General features: G+C 42.3%; 1 protein-coding gene across 2 annotated transcripts in view; it reads left to right on the top strand.

Annotated features, from left to right (window-relative positions):
• Nucleotides 1-6,984, top strand: part of LOC108729910 (uncharacterized) — a 294,820-nt gene extending 287,836 nt beyond the window's left edge. Inside the window, exons 5-6 of one of the 2 annotated variants that reach the window (XM_018459283.1) lie at nucleotides 2,600-5,333; nucleotides 5,456-5,712. In XM_018459283.1, coding sequence (XP_018314785.1) covers nucleotides 2,600-5,333; nucleotides 5,456-5,631 — 2,910 coding nt within the window. In that variant the 3' untranslated portion in view covers nucleotides 5,632-5,712. Of the gene's footprint in view, nucleotides 1-2,599 lie in introns of both variants that reach the window. The other variant, XM_018459282.1, reaches the window with a different exon arrangement.
• Nucleotides 6,985-21,954: the final 14,970 nt, after the last annotated feature.

Genomic DNA, 21,954 nt, shown 5'->3' with positions numbered 1-21,954 from the left:
CGATACTGCTACACTGAGAGAAGAGTGTTTGAAATTTGTGACTATAATTACATGGTAAAATGTTTATGGTTAGAAGCTTTTTTTAATAGTTATTGCTATAATGTTAGTAATAATAATTATATATATTTTTTGTATAAAACTGTATAACTATAATTATTATAATTATTATTAACATCAGAGCAATAATAATTATAAAAAAGGAGCTCCTAATCATAATCATTTTACCATGCAATTACCAGTTATAAATATCAAACAATTTTCTCTCAATACTGCTTCATCTTCTCAGATTCTTCGGTCAATTTGAACCCACATATATTTTCTTTTTTATCAAATCAAGAATTTCAAAATATCTATGTACAAAACTGTATCGTTTCTTATACAATTTATACTATTTATCTTACAACAAAAAGAAGAAGAATACTTTACAAACAGCTCTGAGGATCGAAGTACCAGTCGAATGCCATGACAGTGCCGAATCGATTCTGTCAGGAAGAACAAAAACTTTGTGGCAGCGCCTATTATATCTGCCGGCGCAATCGCCGGCAATTCGCCTGACATTCTTTATTTTTGCGGTTGGCCCGGGGCGAAAAATAACGACGTCGTTCCCGCGATCGAATTCGGAGTGGCGGCGACCACACTGCCGTGTGACCGCCGACGAGTGCGTGTCTCGTTCCCAATCGTGTGCGTGCGATATATACGGCGGCGCGTGCGCGTGCTTGAAGAAATATACAACGGGACGCGAGCGCGAAAAGCGTCGCGGCGCTGGGCGTCCTGCGTTACGTCGAGCTCCGTCGGAATGTGTAAATATACAAGCTGCGAGGCGAGAAGAGCGAAAAATGGGAAAGAGGAAGAGAGAGAGAGAAAGAGAGTGAGACAAACTTGCGCTCTATATACACGGCCACCCTGAATTTATAAGAAGCCGTGACTCCACATGAGTGCGATACGTGACGTCCGTGTGGAACGTCGAAAGCGTATCGCCAGATTTAATGTTCCTCTCGACAGGATGCGTAATCTCAGCGAGAGAGGCCGAGACGAAAAGTTCAACCTTTGTCAAATAACACGATCGCGAAGCGAGATTGCGACCGGAGAGACAAGAAACATCCGGTTTTTCGCAGGAAACGTTTATCCAGTGGAAACAAAAGAAATCGAAGGAATGGACCAAAGTGACATTTATTGTGAAGAATTTTATATATTTCTAAAAGATCAATATTATTACACATTGAAAATTACAATATTCAAGGAATTAAAGGGACCTCTAGACGTTTAATATTATTGTACAATTATTTTGTATAAATATTACTGATATCCCCTTTAAACAATTCAAAACAAACAGTCTGGAGGCTCAATATAACCTCCGGATGATCAATAATATTTTATATTGCAATGATATTGAGCGTCTAGGGCCGCTTTAATTCTTTATTAAATGTTATAATTTTTGACGGATTACCATTTAACTGTAACCTACTTTTGTGAGCATTATTTTTACACTTCCTAGTACCTTTAGTTTCCAGCAAAAAACAAATTGATTCCGAGATTGACTAGAATTTGCCGCGGGATTATTCATGTCGTTGAGATTTTCAGCGGAGCATAATGACAAATCACTAAAACTCGATCCGCAAAAAAAAAACGGATCGTTAATAATAGGTACGCGAGAGAGGAAGACAGATCGAGAGTATGTATACATATCCGTCGGGATGCAAGGTTAAATCCTTAACGCGTTTAAGTGCAATCTCGCTTGGCTAACAGGCGAAGCAGAACTAATTACCCGCTACATTAAGCATCATCAATCAAACCTTTTTATTTATCAGCCATTTTTTGCGCATTCCATTTCACAAAAGTAACGGAACACAAGCGGGACGCGTGACCTTCTGTGGTTGACAATATAGGAAGCGTTTTTTTTTTTTATCACGACATGTAATTACGGTCGAATAAGGATAAACGTTCCCTCCGTCCACCGTCGGCGGTTGTGCGAATTGATCGACGATATCGCGTGTTCTTTACCGCGTGATTTGCGCATTTACGTAATTTCCCGCATAGGCTAAACAGTGTAATCGTGAGTATCGGCGGTTTAAGAATGCCGCGAAGAATGTCGTAGGAAACCGCCTCGAAAAAATTCTTTGTCCTTTGTTTTATCACGCTATCGACTATTATATTAAATTTTGTTCAGAAGTTAAAAATTTCTTTCGTCGCAATAAATTTTTCGCAGTATTTTAAAATGCGTAATAGCGTATTAAGTTAAGGATCAATTTAATTTGTAATATTATTATTTCAGTTGCAGTTTGTATGATTACGTTTCAAGTCCGAAAGCAATCGGGGCACGCAGTTTATTTAATTAAAAGATGTGTTTAAACTTACATAGAAATATTACAGACACCAAAATTCAGCCTCGATCACATTTAGCGCTTCTTACTATTTGTTTTAAAAATTCATTGTAACAACAAGATTTTAGTCATTTTCTTAGAAGCGATATTTATAGAAATTAGTATATAATTTTTATGAACACAATATTCTAAATAAGTAAGTTATCCGCGATTTATATCTTGAACGGAACGGTTCCTTTGACTTCCAAAAGACAATCCTTCTCGTCTTCTGTTCGCAGGACTCGCAGAACGGCCCGGTGCTGGACCGATGGAGTATCTGCTCGGCTGAGGAGGAACCGCTGGTCCTGCAGCAGTTCCTCAGGTTCGCCGAGACGCGTCCGTTCGTGCAGCAGTTGCTGCTGGCCGCCGGAACGCCGGGTACGGATGCTATGTCACCAAGCAGACGACCTTCGCCACCGACGATGCCACTAGCACACCTACCACCCCCGTTGCATATGCTTCACTGTGGCCTACCGCCACCGGGTTCCCGGCTGCCGCCTCCGCTGCCACCGCCCCCGCCGCCACCACCGTCTTCGATCTCGCATCCCTCGATGTCGCCAACGGCACAAAAGCACTACTCCTCGACGAATTCTACCGGCGGGATTAGCAGAGCGAACTCGCCTCCGCGTTCTTTAGACTCGCACCTAACGGTGTCGCCGTTGAATCGGCTGCAGAGCATGCAGCCGTTTGACTTCCGAAAGTTGGGTACTCTCGGATTGCCGGCATTCCCGCCGTTGCCGCCGCCGCCACCATCCGCGGAGCAGCTCCTGCAAAATCGAAAATCCATGAGGAATCCGCAGAGTCCCCACAGTCCACCTCATCACTCATCCGTGACGTCGCAGCTGCAAAGGCCGCATATGCCGGTCGCGCCGGTCTCTTCGTCGGCGTTAACCTTCAGTCATCCACTCTCGGTCGCAGTTTCCTCCGGAGCGCTACCACCGAGCTTTCCAACGCACTTTCCGCCACCGCCGATGGGTAAATCACCCGGTGGCATCTGCGGACTCACCGTTCCCGCAGACGTGCACAGCGGTGGTGAGAAGAGCAGTGAGTTTGGCTCGGAAGAGGACGAAGATGATGAGGAAAACTCCGACAGCGCGTTGAATCTTAGCAGACGGGACTCTGCTATGTCGAAGCACATGATTTCTTCCGAGCAACGGCATCCACCGCCGTTATCGCTCCAGGCTACGCCGTTGGGCAGGCCACCCGGTATACCCGGCAGGAAGCCGCACTCTCCGGGTAAGCGACCGGGCAGCCAATGGGGCGCCGCCGCAAACATGCCGCCGAACCTCGGTACACCTTTCATTAATCCCACCACCGGCAAGAAGCGCGTACAGTGCAACGTTTGCTTGAAGACCTTCTGCGACAAGGGTGCCCTGAAGATCCATTTCAGCGCGGTGCACCTACGCGAGATGCATCAATGCACTGTCAAGGGTTGCAGCATGATGTTCAGCTCGCGTAGATCGCGCAACCGACACAGTGCGAATCCAAATCCGAAACTACACTCACCGCATCTGCGCCGCAAAATCTCTCCACACGATGGCCGCTCGTCCATGGCGCATGCCCTAGTATTACCACCGCAGGTTGGACTCCCGGTTCCCGCTACTGGACTGAATCACCTACCTTTCGGCTCGTTTCCATTGCTCACGCCACCGCCAGATCTCCGTTCACCGGCGTCGCTGTGCGCACTGGACTTCAAGCATTTGGATCTGTCATCCACGCAAACAGGTCAGGGCAGACCTTACGATGAGGCGCTCCAGCAAAGAATGGCGAGCACGGGTTTGTCAACGACCACGGCCTCGACGACGATGCCAGTGCCGATGTCGAGCGTCGCGGCGACTACGATCACAACGACGGCACGAGGCTCGTATTCTGGTGGTGGCGCATCCATTAGCGCAGTCTCGCCGTCTACCCAAGCATCATCCGTGATACCAGAGGGTGAGGAAGACGATGACGATGATGATGGTGGTATCGTCGTGGTCGCGGAGGACGAAACCAGTAATCTGCCATCGAGGTTACAACCGTTACATGTCGAAGATGATGAGCAGCCGGCTGATTTCAGTCTGGCGAAGCGGCCGAAGCTCTATTTTGGCGACACCGCCGACGAAGACCTTGCCAGCAATCCCGACAGCAACGAGGATAACGATTCGATGGGCACAGTCGACCAGCAACCTTTCTCCGTGAATCAGCATTCGCTCAACTCGAGTTCCTTCCATAGCCGAGGCGTGCGCAAAAGAAAATCCCAGCATCCCACGAGATGTGCTGTGCCGGCGGAAGTACATTCCTCGTCTACCGATGGCGACTCCTCCAATGACGAAGAGCAGCGAATTCAACGGCGGTGTCTGTCGGACGGCATTGCACCAATAGCAGAATTTCAAAATCAGCCAGAAGACATGTCGATGTCTAGGCTTGAGGCGGAGGAGCGAAAGATACTCCCCAGCTCGCCGAGGAACCAAAAAAGCTTTCATGATCGCGAATCAGACTCGCGCTCTCCGGACACCGGCAATAGAGAGCGCGAGATAGCTCTAACTAATCGACGCGATACTTTTTCCTCTCAAGACAACGCGGAGGATCTACCTCAAGACGAGCCGCGTGACTTGAGCTCGAGGGCGAGCTCGGTCAAGTCGCCGAAACGACAGATCACTCCAGAACCAAAGACCGACAACGCGCCGCCGTCAAGCACGACATCGAGCGGGGCGACGATAACGACGACGACGACAACGAAGGATCCCGACGCGATATTGTCGGAACAGAAAGATCGACGATTGAGCACGGAAAGCGACGAAACGTCAAGGGTGAAAGAGGAGACGATCGCGAAAAAAGAACTCGCCGAGGTGACGCAGGAGGAAGGAAGGCTGACGAACAACGAGGAGCACCAGGAGGACGAGGAGGACGACGATGATGAGCCCATGGAGGAGGTCGAGGAGGAGGATGATGAGGAGGAGGAGATGGACGACGCGCTGCGCAACCAAGAAGGTGAGCGTCCCGATGATCCCCCCCGTGCCCCGAGCTCGGTCGACAGCCGTCCAACGACAGCCGACGACCTCTCCCACGACTCCTCGACCAACACTTTGCGTCAACTCGAGTCCTTGTCGCAGGGTCGATGCGCGATGCCGTACGCCGAGACGCAGCGGGTGGCTTCGAGGTCTGGCCGCGGCTCTACCAGCCCTATCAGCCTCACGACCCACCAGGAGATCACCATGGACAACTCCTCACGTGGCTCTCGTTCATCCAGCGCCTCACCCTCCACAGTGGCCATGGATACGGACAATAGCCTGATCACGTACGCACGTTACGAGAACGGCGGCTTCGTCAGCACCCAGGAAGTGCCGCTCGACCGTGAGAATCCGCGCCGTTGCACTGCCTGCGGCAAGGTCTTTCAGAATCATTTCGGTGTCAAGACTCACTATCAGAACGTCCACCTCAAACTGATGCACCGCTGCAGCGTGGATGGTTGTAATGCGGCCTTCCCCTCGAAACGATCTCGTGATCGCCACTCGGCGAATCTCAATCTGCACCGGAAATTGCTGTCAACCTCGTCGAGCCCGCCGCTTTCCTCCAGCCTGCCACCGAGCCTATCGCCGCGTATCGACGACCCGCAATTGAATCCGCTGTTACACAACGAGTTCCTGGCACGACTCTATGCGGACGCTAGTATCGGCGCATTGAGCGCGTATCCTTTAGCACCTGGACTGCCATCCGCGGTCGATCTAGCGGCTCGGATACCACCACCACATCCGCTCCTGCTGCCGCCTCATCTTGGCGCCACGTTCCCGGGTCTATCCTCGTTTGCATCTCATTTGGCTAGTCTAAACGGCCTCACTCATCAGCATCTGAATCACTTGACGAGACTGACCCAGGAGCAAAGCAACAGGCATGCATCTGTTTCGGGTTCGCCTGTATCTTCGCCAGGCTCGGACGATCGCAAAGAGGAGGCTAGGTGCACTGTACCCGGTTGCGAGCGCATCTTCGGTTCCCGGGCCGTACGAGACGCGCACTCGAGGGATCCCCAGGCCCACCGCGACCTGCCGATCTTGTCCACCAGCAGCGGCTCGTGACCGATCTCGTTCTGCGGCCGCGGACACGATTATTATCCTTTACTGTGATGCCAAAATCCTAACTCGGCGACTCGATTCGGCCGATCGGTCACCGATGATCTCGTTTCTAATTAGGATCGGCAGACCTAGACGCGGTCTTCCCCACGAACAGGGCACGTTTCGTTGCCCTGAAACGTTCCATTCGAACATGCGTAAAAACGTGCAATATCGAGCGGAGTGCGTGCGGAATGATCGACCATCAACATGACCGACATGAAGCGGTCTCGTTGATCAACGCCTGCCCATGGAGTAAACGAGCCAGTTCCAATGCGGTAATATCTGCCTGCCAGTTCTTCCCATTTCTCAGATTTATATACGTCAGAACGCAACACGCGAGTTTGTTGGGCTAATCTAGTCAATTTGGAAATCTCGATTTCGTGCGTTGTCGGAAACGACGGTAAAAGACGCGCGCTGAATCGCTGCCAGTTTATTTCGCTCGATTAATCGAACTAATACTGTGCAAAATTCTGGGTAATGTGATGTCAAATTTTAAACTCGTAGCAAAGATAATTTGCAGCAATCAAGAGAAATTTACATAACGTATGATAAACCGAAAAAGGATAAACGATTATTGCATAGAATTTTTATTTTAGTTAAAACATGTATTTTTTATAGCGATACGCGGATTATATCGCATAACACTTTTAAACCTTTTTCGCTTTCTGAGCAAAATTAAATAGAGAGATTGTAGTTTGAAATTATAAAATTGAATCTCTTAAATATTTTATTAAATATAATGTTTAAGGGAAAAACAATTTATTATTTTTTTTATTTATTTATTTTTTATACACGATACATTTATTTAATGTATTTGAATTTTATGATTCTATACAAAAACCTTATTTCTACATTTCTATATTGATTTTTAATCCTTAACCGGCCGCGACACTGAGTGTATTGGTCTTTTTTTATTACCGACCTTCGGTATTCCTCACACATTTAATGTTAAATTTTAGTATTATATTTTATTATTATAAATATATTTTATTTGCTTTTATGATGATTGTCCAATTATTATAACTTCTATATAATAAATTTGTGATGCTGCACTCAGTGCCGCGCGTGCCTGCTAACGTTTGACCGGGAGGCGTGTCCAGTTAAGGATTTAAAAAAAGTCAAATATTTTTTCTAATCGTAAAATTTAACAATACATTGAAATATAATAATTTTTTATTAACTTTTTTTAATTTTAGAAAAAATAAAAAGTATACTAAAAGTATACTAAAATTATTTATTTTCATTGAAAGAGCATAAATTGTGCAGTAATATTAAATTGGTTCCGTTCATAAAGTTTACTCAATATTTGAACTTGAATTTTGAGAAAAAAATCTTTGGACTTTTGATTCTCTTGATTTAACTAAAGAGCTTACTGCAATAATGGGCTAACCCATGTTTTGTAAAAATGTGTTAACATACTATTTCCCATCACTTTAATTTTGGAGTTTATTTTCTCTCTTTACAAAATGTGGGTTAAGCCCACTGTTGCAGTAAGCTCTTCATTATAGAGCGAGCGCACGATGCAGCGCGCGATATGTCCATAATATATCTCTTTCGTACTGTTATATGAAGAGTCGCATTGTAAGCACTGGCTGGCGTAAAAGTTCAGGATTTGACTGGTCGACTAAACTGCCTGACTTCGAAGATCTCCACGTTCGCATGGCGTGCGATCATTTCTTCCACGAGCGCGATGCCGAGAAACCGACGACGGAGCATAGTGAACGATGAATTCGCGATATGCGGGCGTATATATTGTTTCGTCTGTCCGATCGTCGGGGTTAACTTAACATAATCAGGAGTGAAAGAGAGGGTCGTCGGAGGGAGCGAGGACGAAGGACAAAAGCATTAGGAGAATGGACTGAGGTGCGATGTCCCCGGTCCCGAAGGGCTAATTTCATCATCGTTGTGATAAAGTAACGTTAGCGAATAACGCCACTATTTAACCAGTAACCAATTACTACCGCTGTATATAATAAACAGACATAGTACCTTTCGGTGTAAATGCGTAACTATATCGTGACTAAGTTCTACCAACACGCGTCCGACGCGACGCAGTTAACGGCGATTAGTTTTGTAAATGTGAGATGAGTAAAGGGGAGAGCCGGTGCACTTTGCCGAGGGAAGGGAAGGAGAGCGACGTGTGTCACGTCGCGACGACGGCAGCTAGAAGGAAATGCAATCTTAGTTTAAGAAGAGGGATCACCCTCGAGAGCTCGAAGGCTGAAGGGATGAGAACGGTCGGATGTTTGGTACAGATAGACGAGTGGATCGACCAGCAAATCAAAGCGACGGCGTGTCTCGCGCTAGGTAAATGAGAATAGATAGATTTTATTTATTGTTCCCTAGAAACCCCATACACAAAACGCATACGCACATACACATACGTACATACTCGGAAACATACGTACACGAACATGTACATCGATCATATACTAGAGATTCTCAAATAAGAGATTAGCCACCGTTCGCCATATTCAGGACGATGTTTAACACAGAATGAGATAAATTATTATATGTATTAGGTACAATGAGATATTCAATGAGATGCATCTTATTCCGTCTTCTGCATCTATCTCTTGTATCTTGCCCACACACTTTATTCGCGAAATGTCTTGGGAATGTTCTTGAGATGTAGGAACGTCTTTAGGATGTCCTTTAAAGATCTGTGTTGTATGGATGAGCACCATTCTGAATATGACGGATCATACGTACAATCAAAAGTTGTCTACACGATAGCCAATCTCTTACTTGAATATCTCTATGACACACTGTACCCGAGCGGCCAGTAGCGGGCACTGCCGCGAGTAACTTCCTCCTCTAGGACTTGTAAAATCATGTTGTCGTTTTTACGTGGCGAATCAATTGGCGCCGGAGGTTCGCTCCCGTTGTTACATATTGACGAAGGAAATCATGCGGAATCAATTCCGGAATCGAACGGGAGCGCAAACCTCTCCCATGAGACGATTTGGTTGTACATATATACTTTATTTTCGTATCTATACATATATAAATAAATATAAATATATATATATATATATAATTTGGCGATGCGCATCGATGTCGCGGCGCGCACGAAATGTTCTTCGGGAACGTACGCGTACGCGTTTAAAAGAGACGCGGAGCGCGTTTTTCTACGAGCCTTCGATCCTACGTTTTGCATTTCCGCCTCCCGAGAAAGCGAGCGAAGTTCCCTCTTCTCCCGCGACACACACGACGAAACCCTACTACTATTATGCATTAAGAGCGAGCGAAATTTACAATTGTAATTATGTATAAATCGAATGCTACGATGTATATTATAGATCGATTATAAAAAACACACTCATCATTATGAAAATAAATACCTATCAAAATTAATCCCCGCTGTACATTCTTTCTCCTTTTTATTGCGCTATTATTCTTGAAACAGCAATGCTATATTGTCGATAATGATCTAAGATGCAGTTTAGATTATATGTAAATGCATATTTATCATTTATTTATAGAGAACATAAATTTAATGTTTTAATTGAAGAGTAGAAAGATCGTCCGCGAAAAGGTTTTGAAGAAAAAAATGATGCTCGAGTGAGCGATCTAGATTTATATCTCTGTTTCCGCCCTGACGAAAGAGTGGGCAGCACTTCGTCGAGCTTTCGGGACGTCGACAGAAACAGATACGTCCACATGTGTAAGAATGAAAAAGAAGAAAGTTTACCACGCCCACGCGCTCTAACGTGGGTCGACCTCGTTTTCGCGGAAAGAAGATCCTTCCTTTACTAGCGATGCCGGATCGTTTATCAGAGAATCTCGCGGGCGTGCACGTGCACGCCTACTAATCCGCGAGCCTCACGAAGAAGGGAATCTCCCCGATGGAAGGGTTGTTCTCGGTCTCGACATCGAAGAGAATCACATTCGCGATATGGTGATGAAATCCGGGTCTTAATAGCTCTATGGTCAAGTCAACATTTAAATTTGTTGCAAATATTTACGATTACGTGATGTATTAATTATATGTACTTACATCTATATGAAACGAAACATTTTAATTTTATAGCAATAACATCAATTTATTTCTACATCCATTGGTAGAACTTACATTTGTTTTCATGCAAAGTATGATTTATTTAATTAAAAAAATATGCAAAGGAAGAGTAGAGTGAGTTACAAATTATATATTTATGTTATAAACTAATAAAATAAATTTGTTTATAAAATTTACTATCAAGTACGAATTACCTGAAATTATGTGATGATATGAAAGATGAAAGATTGGACAGCGCTGGAAAATTATGGAATATGCAATTATATTATTTTTTATCTGATGTGAAAACGATCAATTGTGTTTAATAATTATTGCAAACTCTTAACAAACAAACGATTACATATTTGCAAATCGACTTGGAGGGTCTTTTATATAACAGGCCTGACGGCTCAGACCACTCGCTTACCATTGTCACGCTAAAATTCTCTTCGCAAAAGCGAAACGACAGACCGACACCGTAGCGGACTACGGTAATTAGAAGTGTCTCGTGTTCAGTCCCACCCAAACGAGACGTTTAATTATACATAAACGCCAAGCGGGCCCCTCGTTCTCTGGAGCAAGAAGATGCACGAGAAAACCCGAATCACCACTCCGCTCGTCCCCCCCCTCTCCCTTCCTTCGCTTGGACTCTCAGTCCTTAATCGACCAGGTGGATTAGATTAGGACCCTTCGATTCTCGTGCTAACTTTGGGTCCCGACTGGAGACTAATAACTGGTGCACGAAATCGAATCCCAATTGGACTCCAAGTAGTGCTCTGAAACTCGAATCATGATGCAAAAATCAAAGACGTAAAAACGGCTGAGCTCCGAAATTGTTTACGGTTTCTGTGAAGAGTAAAAAAAACACGTGATGCATATTCATTGCAACTGTTTAATAATGAAATTACATTATTTAATAATTAAATTACATCATATATAATAATTAAATTACATCATATTAAATAATTCAATTACTCGTACAGCTGATGAGAATAATAATCAGCATTGCAAATGTGTGGCTTGTAGTGACTACGTTTTTAACTTTTTATTCTCCTGTTCTTAACCGTTAATCCAATCTTTTCATGTGAATCCTCTGGGTCATTTTGGGCATTTGATTTCTTTATTTTTAGCTCACACATTTGAAGATCAATTTTAAAAAATCATTCGAAATGAGCTTTTCTTTAAAGGTATATTTTAAAGTAAACAGCTTTTTCGATGTCTCTGTATTATTTCTCTTCTTCCACTCTTCTTCCTCTTCTCTCTATTTCTTTTTCCTATTCATAAACGTATACGTAGCACCGACATACGCGAGATAAATGGATTTAGCGTGGTTTCGACCTTACCGAGTACGCACTCGCCCAGTTGAAGCTTTATTCTACCACCTCTCTCGACGCTCTCGTGCGCACGACAGGTGCAGCGTGGGAGAACGAGGGTGGGAAGGCGGAGGTAGGTGCACGCTCTCGCAGGGAGCTCGCCACGAGGAGGGAAAGGGGGACCAGAGGAGACAAGGAGAAGGAAGGCAAAACGAACGAAACGGCAAGAGAGAAAAGGCGGTCTCCTCGGTTAGGCGTCGACTCGCCCATCGATCCCCCCCGTGTAACCCCCCGTCGCTGTGTACCCCCGGTCCAACGCGTCCTCCGCGAACACTTCACCATTGCTCTCAACTCTGAGCTGACTGATCACGCTCGTGACAAAGAAATCCGATAAACAAAGAATAGGTATCGAACTAATCTCATTGCTTTAATCTATAATGTCTAGACGTGATTCTATTGGGATGGGATAATAATTTTGTACCTGTTACATTTTGCTTTATGACCCGGTAACAAAGATTATATAAAAAACGAAAATAATGAAGACTAAAGTAGTGAATAAATAAATTGATAAATCAATAAAACAGAGCGTTATAAAATTAATGTCGATCGAAATAGAAATTCTAAAAAATGTCTAAATAATCCTGTCATCTCAAATTCTTCGAGGAATTTATCGTCTTTATGTAATATATATATACAACAAACGAAATAATAAATAATTCAATAATTTTTCCTTTATTTCAGTTTCCATAAAATTTTCTTTGAGAAAAAAATCGAAATTTATTTTCTATATTGTACCTGTAATAAAAATGAAAATATAGAAATCAGATGCACAAAACGCGATGCGTGGTATTTAAATTTTAATACATTTGATTGAGTGACAAGTCTTTAGAAAAGTCTTTCATTCTTGTTAAATCTCTCTCTCTTTCTTTCCTTCTCTTTCAATTTCCTTGCTTATTTATTTAGGTGGAGTGTATAAAACCCAGCTACTCTGTAGTCGTTAAACTTTTAATTGGTCGCGTGAGAAACGCATTAACCGAGTAACTACATCAATGCAGTTTGTAATTGATTATTTCTTTCCTTATACTTACAAGTTTCCATTCTTTCACGTGCTTACAATTTCTCAAGCTACTTAAAAATTTAATTAATCTCGTCTCTATTCAGCAGTAGAAATATAAACAAATTATTATTTACTAAATATTTCGCGCAGAACTTTGATCAATCTTTCTTTGAAAGTTTTCCATGATAATAATGTCGAGAATATGCCAAGAAAATGAAGGCATTTTAATGAATAGTCTGCATCTCATCTGCTTCGGAATGACTGGATTCGCAGCTCTTGAAACTTCTTTGTTTTCTCAAAAATCATCCGGAATCCTTATTCGGTCGTACGCGGCAATCATTGCCTCGCCAAAAGAAGTGGCCCCCGTAATCATTGCAGATACACACATCGATCGCCCATCGCCGTTAAATTAGTCTTCTTGGTCACAGCTGATGTATCATCAGCGAGTCGTACACGAGGACCGTAACGATACGGTCTCGGTTAGCGTGAGGAACCAAGGTTGCTGTTAGTCGCTTTTGCCGGCGAATTCGGCCTAGACACCTGCGCGCGAATCGCAGTGTTTCGGACGGCCTAGCATCCAGCCATCGGCCCGACGAACAACGGGGGCACGCGTGCACCGGACGGGTGCTGGGTGCATCGTTCGATCGAGCCGCGCGCGCGTAGGGTATGTCGGGTGCTCGCTCGTTCCCTAATCGAAGAGCGATACGAGCTAATCGCCGTGGTACGAACAGGTACCGCGGCTCCGGCCGCATGCACATACGTATATAACGGGGCGGCGGCGGCGGCGGCGGCATTCTAAACACACGGTTAGACCGCGGCCACTCGGCCGTTTAATCAGACGCCACGGGCGAGCTTCCATGCCGAACCGTGAATATCGGTCCCTCGTATCTCTCGCTCGGCCGTCCCGCTGATAAAGATCGCGCCACACGGCAATTTCGGCGTCCCGCACATGTCGTGTCGATCCGACGGTCGATCCGGTAGAATTACGACGCGCAAACAAGCGAATCCGGGAACGCCGAGCGGAACGAGAGGGAAAACGAGGGAAATCCTCGACCTTATCTCTACGATCGATCGTAAGGTGCTTCTTATCGGCGCCTAATCACGCGGACGACGATCATGCGAGAGCGTGAGGCCAGTGGCGCAAGTGCTATCGTTTATCGAGGAAATAAAGACATGGAATGATATCGTTTTCTTGAAAGTAAAGCGTGTATTTTTATAACGCGTACATTTCTACGAAAAAAATTATCTTTTTTTATTAACAATTTTTACTCAACAGTTTCCTTATTATTGTAAGACGTATTGCTATATTATACGAATGTAAGAACCTAAATTCATAGCAAGCTGATATCATTTTGATGTCAAAGTATTGGTTTATGAGCACGTTTTGTCAAAATGATGATAAATAATATCAGGTTGCTACTTAGATCCTTTCAGTTGTTTAATACACTTCTTACAGCAATATGAAACTTGTTAACTCTTATATACATGATGATTTTTGATCCTTTGCTACAAATGTATAGGTCGTTCGTGTCTCAAATATTTTTCAATTTTACAAGTATACAAAAATTATTAAATAAATGTTACATATACATATTTTAATATCTTTTAATATCTCGGAACAAAAATTTCGTAAAACTACTTTATTTATATCATGTCTATGTTTTTAAAAAAATTGACATTAGAGCAAAGTTTCAGCTTTAAAAATCTGTTTTTGTAATTGCGGTGCGATGATTTTTAACGGATTTATGAACAATAAAAAAATAAAAGTCAAAATCCTTCTTCCATTAATCCGCGATGATCCAGTAATAAAAAATCTTAGGAACATTTAAAAAAACAGTTTAGTATGGAAAATTTTAAGTTTTCACATTAGAAAGTTGCAAATTTTTTAAACATATGTCAGACTCACAAAGTGAGAAAAGATTTCCCATTTTGTTCAGTTCACAGTTCTATGTGTAAAAATTATCAAACTCACAGAAACTCAAACAACATAGTGACCTTCCGAAAATAGAGATTTTAAAACCTTTGTTTAAATTTAAATTTTATTCATTTTTGATGAAGCTACAGCTGCTTGAATTAAAATTCGTAGCGCTACGCATTTTTGTTCCGATCCAATATTTGTAAAGCTGTATATTAAAAAAAATTGTATATATATATTACAATTACTTGATACTTCTAATACTAAAAAAAAAAAGAAATATTCAACGCATCAATGTCTAATCGTATACACTGAGTTAATAAAAAAGAGAATTCTTTTTTTAAGAATGTATCACTTGCTACTCGAGAGAGAGCCGATCTCGAAATTAGAATAGATATCGGTCTTTATCGCATCATCGAAAATCATGACGATCACATGTTCGCACCTCAGTTGCGAGCAGGATGACGGTAATAAAATCTTATGTCGCCGATCGCTTAATAGCCAATCATGCGTCACACTATGAATCGCGATCTTATCACGATGACGCGCACTTGAGGGTTCGATGCCGACGATCGGCAACCTTCGTGAATGAGATAGCCATCGCAAGTACCTGAAAAATCTAGATAAAGTAACATCAACCGGTATGCAAATGCCATTTTACGAAATTACCGAGATTGTTTCGCGGGTGTCATCCTCGATACGATCAGATACGAGATGCCACTGGATTAATGGGCCGAAACTCGCAGGCGTACTAATTGAGCAATTTGAATTTATCTTCTCCTTTGGAATTAAATTATATCCCCTTCAATCTTTTTTTTTAAACTCCTTAAATTGCAACACGTCAAGCGTCTCGATGAACAAGTTTGCACATCACACATATATTTTAATGGTCGCCAGAGATTGACGTTCGTCGGATGTCTTCAGATAGTCGAATAGTTCTGTGTCTGCGAAACCGGACGTCTTGATCTCGATGTGACGCAGGGAGAATGGTGCGGTCGGGGTTTAAACGAAATCTCGATGGAATCGATTCTCAGACAAGACGACCGCAAGACCCCACTTTTCCCCGATGCGACCTTCCTACGATCAGACGTCAGTTGGAGTGACACTGCACGCGATGCGACCGTGAGCCGGCCATCTGGTACCGAATTGTCTGTGTCGCCGTGCGCGACAAGTTCTCTCTCCGCGTTCCTGGACGCATTCGTTTTGCGACGCGATTCTTGAAGAACAGAGAGAGAGAGAGAGAGAGAAAGGAGTGTCTTTGCGGTGTCGCCGCGCGGTGACACGCAATGCCCGAGCGTCTTTCAGAGGGCAAGGATCCTTTGTTGCCGACATGCCCGAGGACGCGCGGTAGATTCTTTCTCTTTCGTGTTGCCCGCGACAAAGATTGTGCACCTCGAGAAGGGGACAGATTGGTCACGAAGTGCCATTCACTGGTACTACATGCTGGAATACCGATACGCCGAGTTAATCTCGTCGATTCTCTTGGAGAATGTGAGCGACACTAAAAGTCGCATGAAAAGTATAGTAACTGCATTTTTAGACATTCTCTTGCAAACTACTAAGGTCATCCTTTGATACTAAGTATTTTATCAACGAATATGAGAAAATGTCGCAATCGTAAATCCATTAAATTTGAACTTTTAACCTTTTCCTGAAATAACGGTGAATTTGTAGGACCTACTCGTGGAAAGAATGATTTTGATAAAATATCTTAAAAATTTAGATACACACAGATCTGAAAATAATTTTATTAAACTAACAAAATAATTATAGGAAACTTAAACGTGAGTAACACAGCAAAAAGTTTTGATATTCTAGCAATCAGTTTAAGCGTTCTACGCTCAAACTAATTCTACGATCAAGCTAGAATGTCAAAACTTTTTGCAGTGTTAAAGTTTCCTATACACAATTACTTTAATACTTTTATACAAATAATTACTTTAATAACCCAACAAAATTATTTGTCCATTATTAAGCTTTATATTGATGACATCTTTTATTTACTCTGTACTTTAAGCTATTATATGTAAAAATTAAATAATTTTTTTTACTGGAATCCGATTTTTCATATAATTAATACGAGGTCTTTTGGATTCTTATTAAAATGTATTTCACAAAAGAATGAACAAACGATTTTGCTGAAGTATCTAAAGATTTAGCTAGATACAGATCGGAAAATAATTTTGTTCAATCATCAAAATAATTATGTGATGAACAATATACAAAAAGTTTTGACATTCTAGCAATCAATTTGAGTTCTATATTATTTTTACGGTCCAACAAAATTATTTCAAATTTAAATCTAGGTATACATTTTTTAAATATTTTAACAAAATCATTTTTTTGTGTAGTATTCATTTTTTATACGAGTTATGTCATTTTTATTCCTTGAAATAAATTAACGCCTTCTAATTAACATAAATTAAATGGGTTTTACGAATTCAGCATTAGTAACTGTTACAGATTTTGACTCCGGAGGATTAATATCCTCTCTTTAATTGATATAATATTTGCGCATAGACTGAGTGAAGAGCATTTATTTCAGTGCGAATACTTAACGTCATTCCTTTTTCCTCTTTTAACTTTGACGATCTTCCAGAAGATGTACGCATTCTTCCTCGCAGCTCTCTCACGACCCCCCATCATATCGCGCAGCCATCGTCCATCGATTATGGCTATCCAACGACTGCACGCACATATATACACGCTCACGCATCCGCGCGCACGCACAAGAGAGTAGGATGATGAAAAAAATTGCATGACGAGTCGTGAGCGCGTAAAAAACGGAAGACGCGCGCAGTTATAGCTTCACTGACTAGCATTAATTACGTCATTCTCAGCGTTAACGGATCGGACGGCCGCGTAATGACGACACGCGGCATATTATGCGTGCGTGCATGCGTATATATACGAGCGCGTTAACGATCCCGCAACGACGATAAAAGCGCGCGAGCGCGCGCGCGGATTACTGTTACCATTAACGGCCGTTATGTCCGTGTCACACTACGTATTGAAGATTAAAGGTGCATTCAGGGAGACGCTATTAGCGCTATTTGTGTCATTCTATTCTTGTTTTACATCTAATAAACAACGAAGATAGAAGTAGCGCTAATAGCATCTCTATAGATTGCGAACGCATTATATGGATTGCGAATTGAGGATTAGAATTCTAGCCAATCAGAACAAAACGGATTAAAATTAAAATTATCTGACTGGTCTATTCTAATCTTTAATTCACAATCCTCAATCTCCAATGCGTAGTGTGACACCGTCGCGGTCGTTACCAACCGACGACAACCAAAGTTGCGTCATCGTTTTCCGCGCAACGATGTCCGTTAAAAAATCTCATAGCCGTTTCTTAGAGAATAATTTCACGTAGCCCACGGTACCATCTTGGGCACGACAAATGTCGGGCTAATTCTTACATATCGCACCGGTGCCAGGCGCGCTACCGTAATCCTTTATTACGGCACGACTTTACGACGTTGTTACGTTCCATTATTTTCGACTGTAATTTCTGGCGACGTCCACTATACTCACTTCCATAATTACGGATTTACAGTGAAAAAAATGACTTGGCTATCCGTTTGAGAAGATAATTTTCCTTAAAAGTTTAAGAAGGATTTATTATTTTTCACAAAAGACAATTTTGGCTAAAAATATAATCAAGTTAAACTAAGCTGTTATATCAAATAAGTAAAAAAGAGCCAAATATGATCAAAGCTAGATTTTGCCTAATAATATCCAGTGAACTTTTGAATACATGTTCCAGTTCTTCGAATTGCGCGCTGAACGCGACAGTCAGTATTGAAAAAATAGTTCTAAACTAAACTAACCGTTAGTACACACAATGATTTTTCGATCTTTTACTACACTCGAGGATTGTTTTGCGGGTCGGGTTAATTTTCATCACTTTTACAAATATACCAAAATTATTCTTACATAGACTTCAATATATCTTTAAAAAGTATCTGTAAAGTTATGTATTAAAAAAAAGAAAATATTAGAGGTCTTTATTTAGCCAAATACTAATATATAAAGAAAAGAAGTGCGCACGAATGATCCAATCATGTGTACTAAGGGATATACAATTAAATTAATCAACTTAATAATAATAATAATAATGATAATGCTAATAAGCATCTTAAATATTTTTACGACAAAATCGTTGAGGGATAAATACCACAGTTGATGATGCTCGCGTGAATTTTCGAACTCTGTGAAAGAGGATCCGATTCCCCCTTCGAAAGAGAACGAGACACGAGGCGATCGTGATGGCACGCCGGTACTTCCGCGTATCAAATCGATGTCTCGTGCACACCCTCGCGCAAGATGATAGTATTTCTGCGTACAAGGAGGAAGCACACTACGGCACGCGATACGGAGATTAACGCGATACTTCGAGGAGTGGTAACCCCGCTTGCGACAGCGGGAGTATTCGTGAGTGTTAAGCACGTGCATAGCGGAGGAACGATTAAATCCGCTTACGTGCAGATCGAACGTCGCGCTGCCTCCTCTTCCTTTTCAATTCGCGTGATAAAACAGATGGACGTTGACAGACGTCGTGTAAGAGAGATTAGCCGGTAAAAAGTAAGGAGAGGGAATAATAGATTACTCATGCAGATTAGTAATCAGAAAACTAAGAATCCCGATTAAGTCAGTTTTATTAGCGTAAAGTGGCTCTAACTGATCAATATTATTGCACAATATTTGATATTAAGGGCTGAGCCTCCAGACTTAGTTTTAATCCTTTGTGAACCGATGACTCCATTTAGAAGTATCATACCCTTTCATTTTGTAAACTGCTTACTCGATTTTCATGTAATTTGGTCTACGGGGTAATTTAATAATGTTGCATTCGAATCTCTGAGGACAAAGATAAAAAAGTCAAAATAGTTAATCCAATATAGTGGTGGATAGAATATAAAAAAAATAATCTGATTATTATAAAACTCAGTTTTAAGGAATTTTTCATTGCGAAGTATTTTTTATATTATTATTAAAAAAACATCAAGTTTCCAATTTCGCTTTATTTGAAGCTTACCATGCAAACAGAATTGCTTTTTCAATTGACTTTCAAGCGTTAATTATGAGTCCTGTGACACTAAATCCTTTCTTAGAAGTTACTACCCTTTTGAAATTCGACTTTTCAAGTTACCTTCAAACTCAGCGATACCAAGAACTTCCGAAAACTGAGTTTCACGATAATCAGATTATTTTTTAGGACTAAAATAAAATTGAAAGGCTGTAATTTTTAAAGATACATTTTCAATAATTTTTATTTGAACATCTGGTTCTTGCTCGTCGATAACGGTTTCCCAATTCACCTGCTTCGCAAGCAAGCGAGTTTTTACTAGCCGGTTAACTACTTTCTTAATCAAATATTGTGTAACAATATTGATCGTCTAGGGGTTGCTTTAGGATTCCTGGCTTCTCTTAAGTCTACTGATAAACAAGTCAAGTAATAACGTAAAAGGTGCAAAAACGCGGGAAGAAACACAGAGACCCTGGAAGTGACGCATGGCGCATGGTGCAGTTTTACGGAGTCACAATCGCACGGCGTGGCACGGTATCGCGAATCCGACGAACCAACCTTGTAAGTACGGGGAAAGAAGGAATCTCATCTGCCCCTGTATTCTGTAACTCGTTATGACAGTATAACGATATCATTATATTGTCTTTGCGTAGATTTTGTACGTAATAAAAAAGCTGCGCAACGAAATAAAAACTCATAAAAGTGATCGAGGCCGATACCGCACGTTTTCTCGGACACTCTCACGCTATCGTGCTCTGCTTACCGTTCGAAGTTAGAAAAGTACCAGTGTAAAAGCCGAGGGAACCGCACAGATTTAGTTATACGTGCACACGCACACATACATACCTAAACTATAGTCGAACAGCTGCCGTGGCTGTATAACGCGAGTTCAACGTTGAGATATCACGCGAGAGCGAGAGCAGACGCGCAGCAGAAGGAGATGACGGGGGCACGTGGGGGTACGCGGGAAGAACGGGCGAGCCGGATCGAGGGATGGGCAACGGGGGAGGTGGCTGAGGCTAAGGAAGACAACCCGGTCCCTGAAGACAACGACCCGCCACTCAAGCCCTCGTAAAAAGCACGGAATGTCACTGAATGACGGGTCGCGGGACCGGCTCGGTAAGTAATTCTTCGGCAATTACATAATTACTCGTGGTTAGCCGTTGCGCGTTAACCCGTTGCACTGGCCCGGTGCTCTCACGAAGGCAGAGAGGAGTCGTTACGATATTTACTATCTGCCCCTGCCGATGAAGAAACGGACCGCTGGCTGCAGCGAGATGAACGAGCGAGCGAGATCGAAGGCTTGCGAGGTTTAAGGACCAACGCGTCCTCAGCGAAATACCGAACGATCCATACTTCGCCTTTGAAGGACAGGTGAAGTATAGTCGACCATGAGGGAAACGGTATTTAGAGATCATTGGATTTTCTGCTTTGAGAGAAGCGAGAGAAGCATGACATTGTTGAACACAACAATGAAACGTCGCTAATTTCGGAAGCAGAAGTCAGGAAGACGAAATCTCTCGCGATCAACATGCACAAAATTTGCGATTTGTCATGTGTTTTTTGAAGTCACTCTGAAAGACTGACATTTTAGGACCTCCGACACTTTACTGACATTTTAGGACATTAAGTTCTCCGGTCACGGTCTGATGTATTGAATAGCGGTATCGACAAATAAAAAATCTGACGTAACGTGATCGGGAACTGACACTGATAATCATCGAAGAGATACTGTAACCGCAAATATGACATCGGTATGGATCGTCTTATTTTTAAGATTAAACGCGCAAAGTGCGTCAAATTTTGTCATTGTCCAAAATAAAGATTAGAAATTTAATCTATAACTGAAACATATGGATTCTGGGTAATCCTAAAATACTTTTTTTTAATTTTAAATAAAGGAAATCCTATTTTTCGGTCAAAGCAGATCTTACAATGCTTAAATATCCTTGTGTGAATTTATATACATATCTGATTCGGCAAACAGGGCGTCGAAATCTTTTTCGATCTTGAAACGCAATCATGAACAGTAGTAGAATAGTAATATCACATATTAAATTGGCAAGCAACAATTTAAGGAGCTTATATTCTTCAACTCTTAATAACTCTAACTGTAGTGTTACAGTGTCATTTCGTAGGATTTGTACATGTTAAAAAAGCTGAACAACGACACTAAAACGCTA

Source organism: Mycetomoellerius zeteki, unplaced genomic scaffold (assembly GCF_001594055.1).
Source record: "Mycetomoellerius zeteki isolate Tzet28-1 unplaced genomic scaffold, Tzet1.0 scaffold81, whole genome shotgun sequence".
NCBI lineage: Eukaryota > Metazoa > Arthropoda > Insecta > Hymenoptera > Formicidae > Mycetomoellerius > Mycetomoellerius zeteki.
The sequence above is the reverse complement of the archived record's forward strand: the minus strand, read 5'-3'. Positions and strand labels throughout refer to the sequence as shown.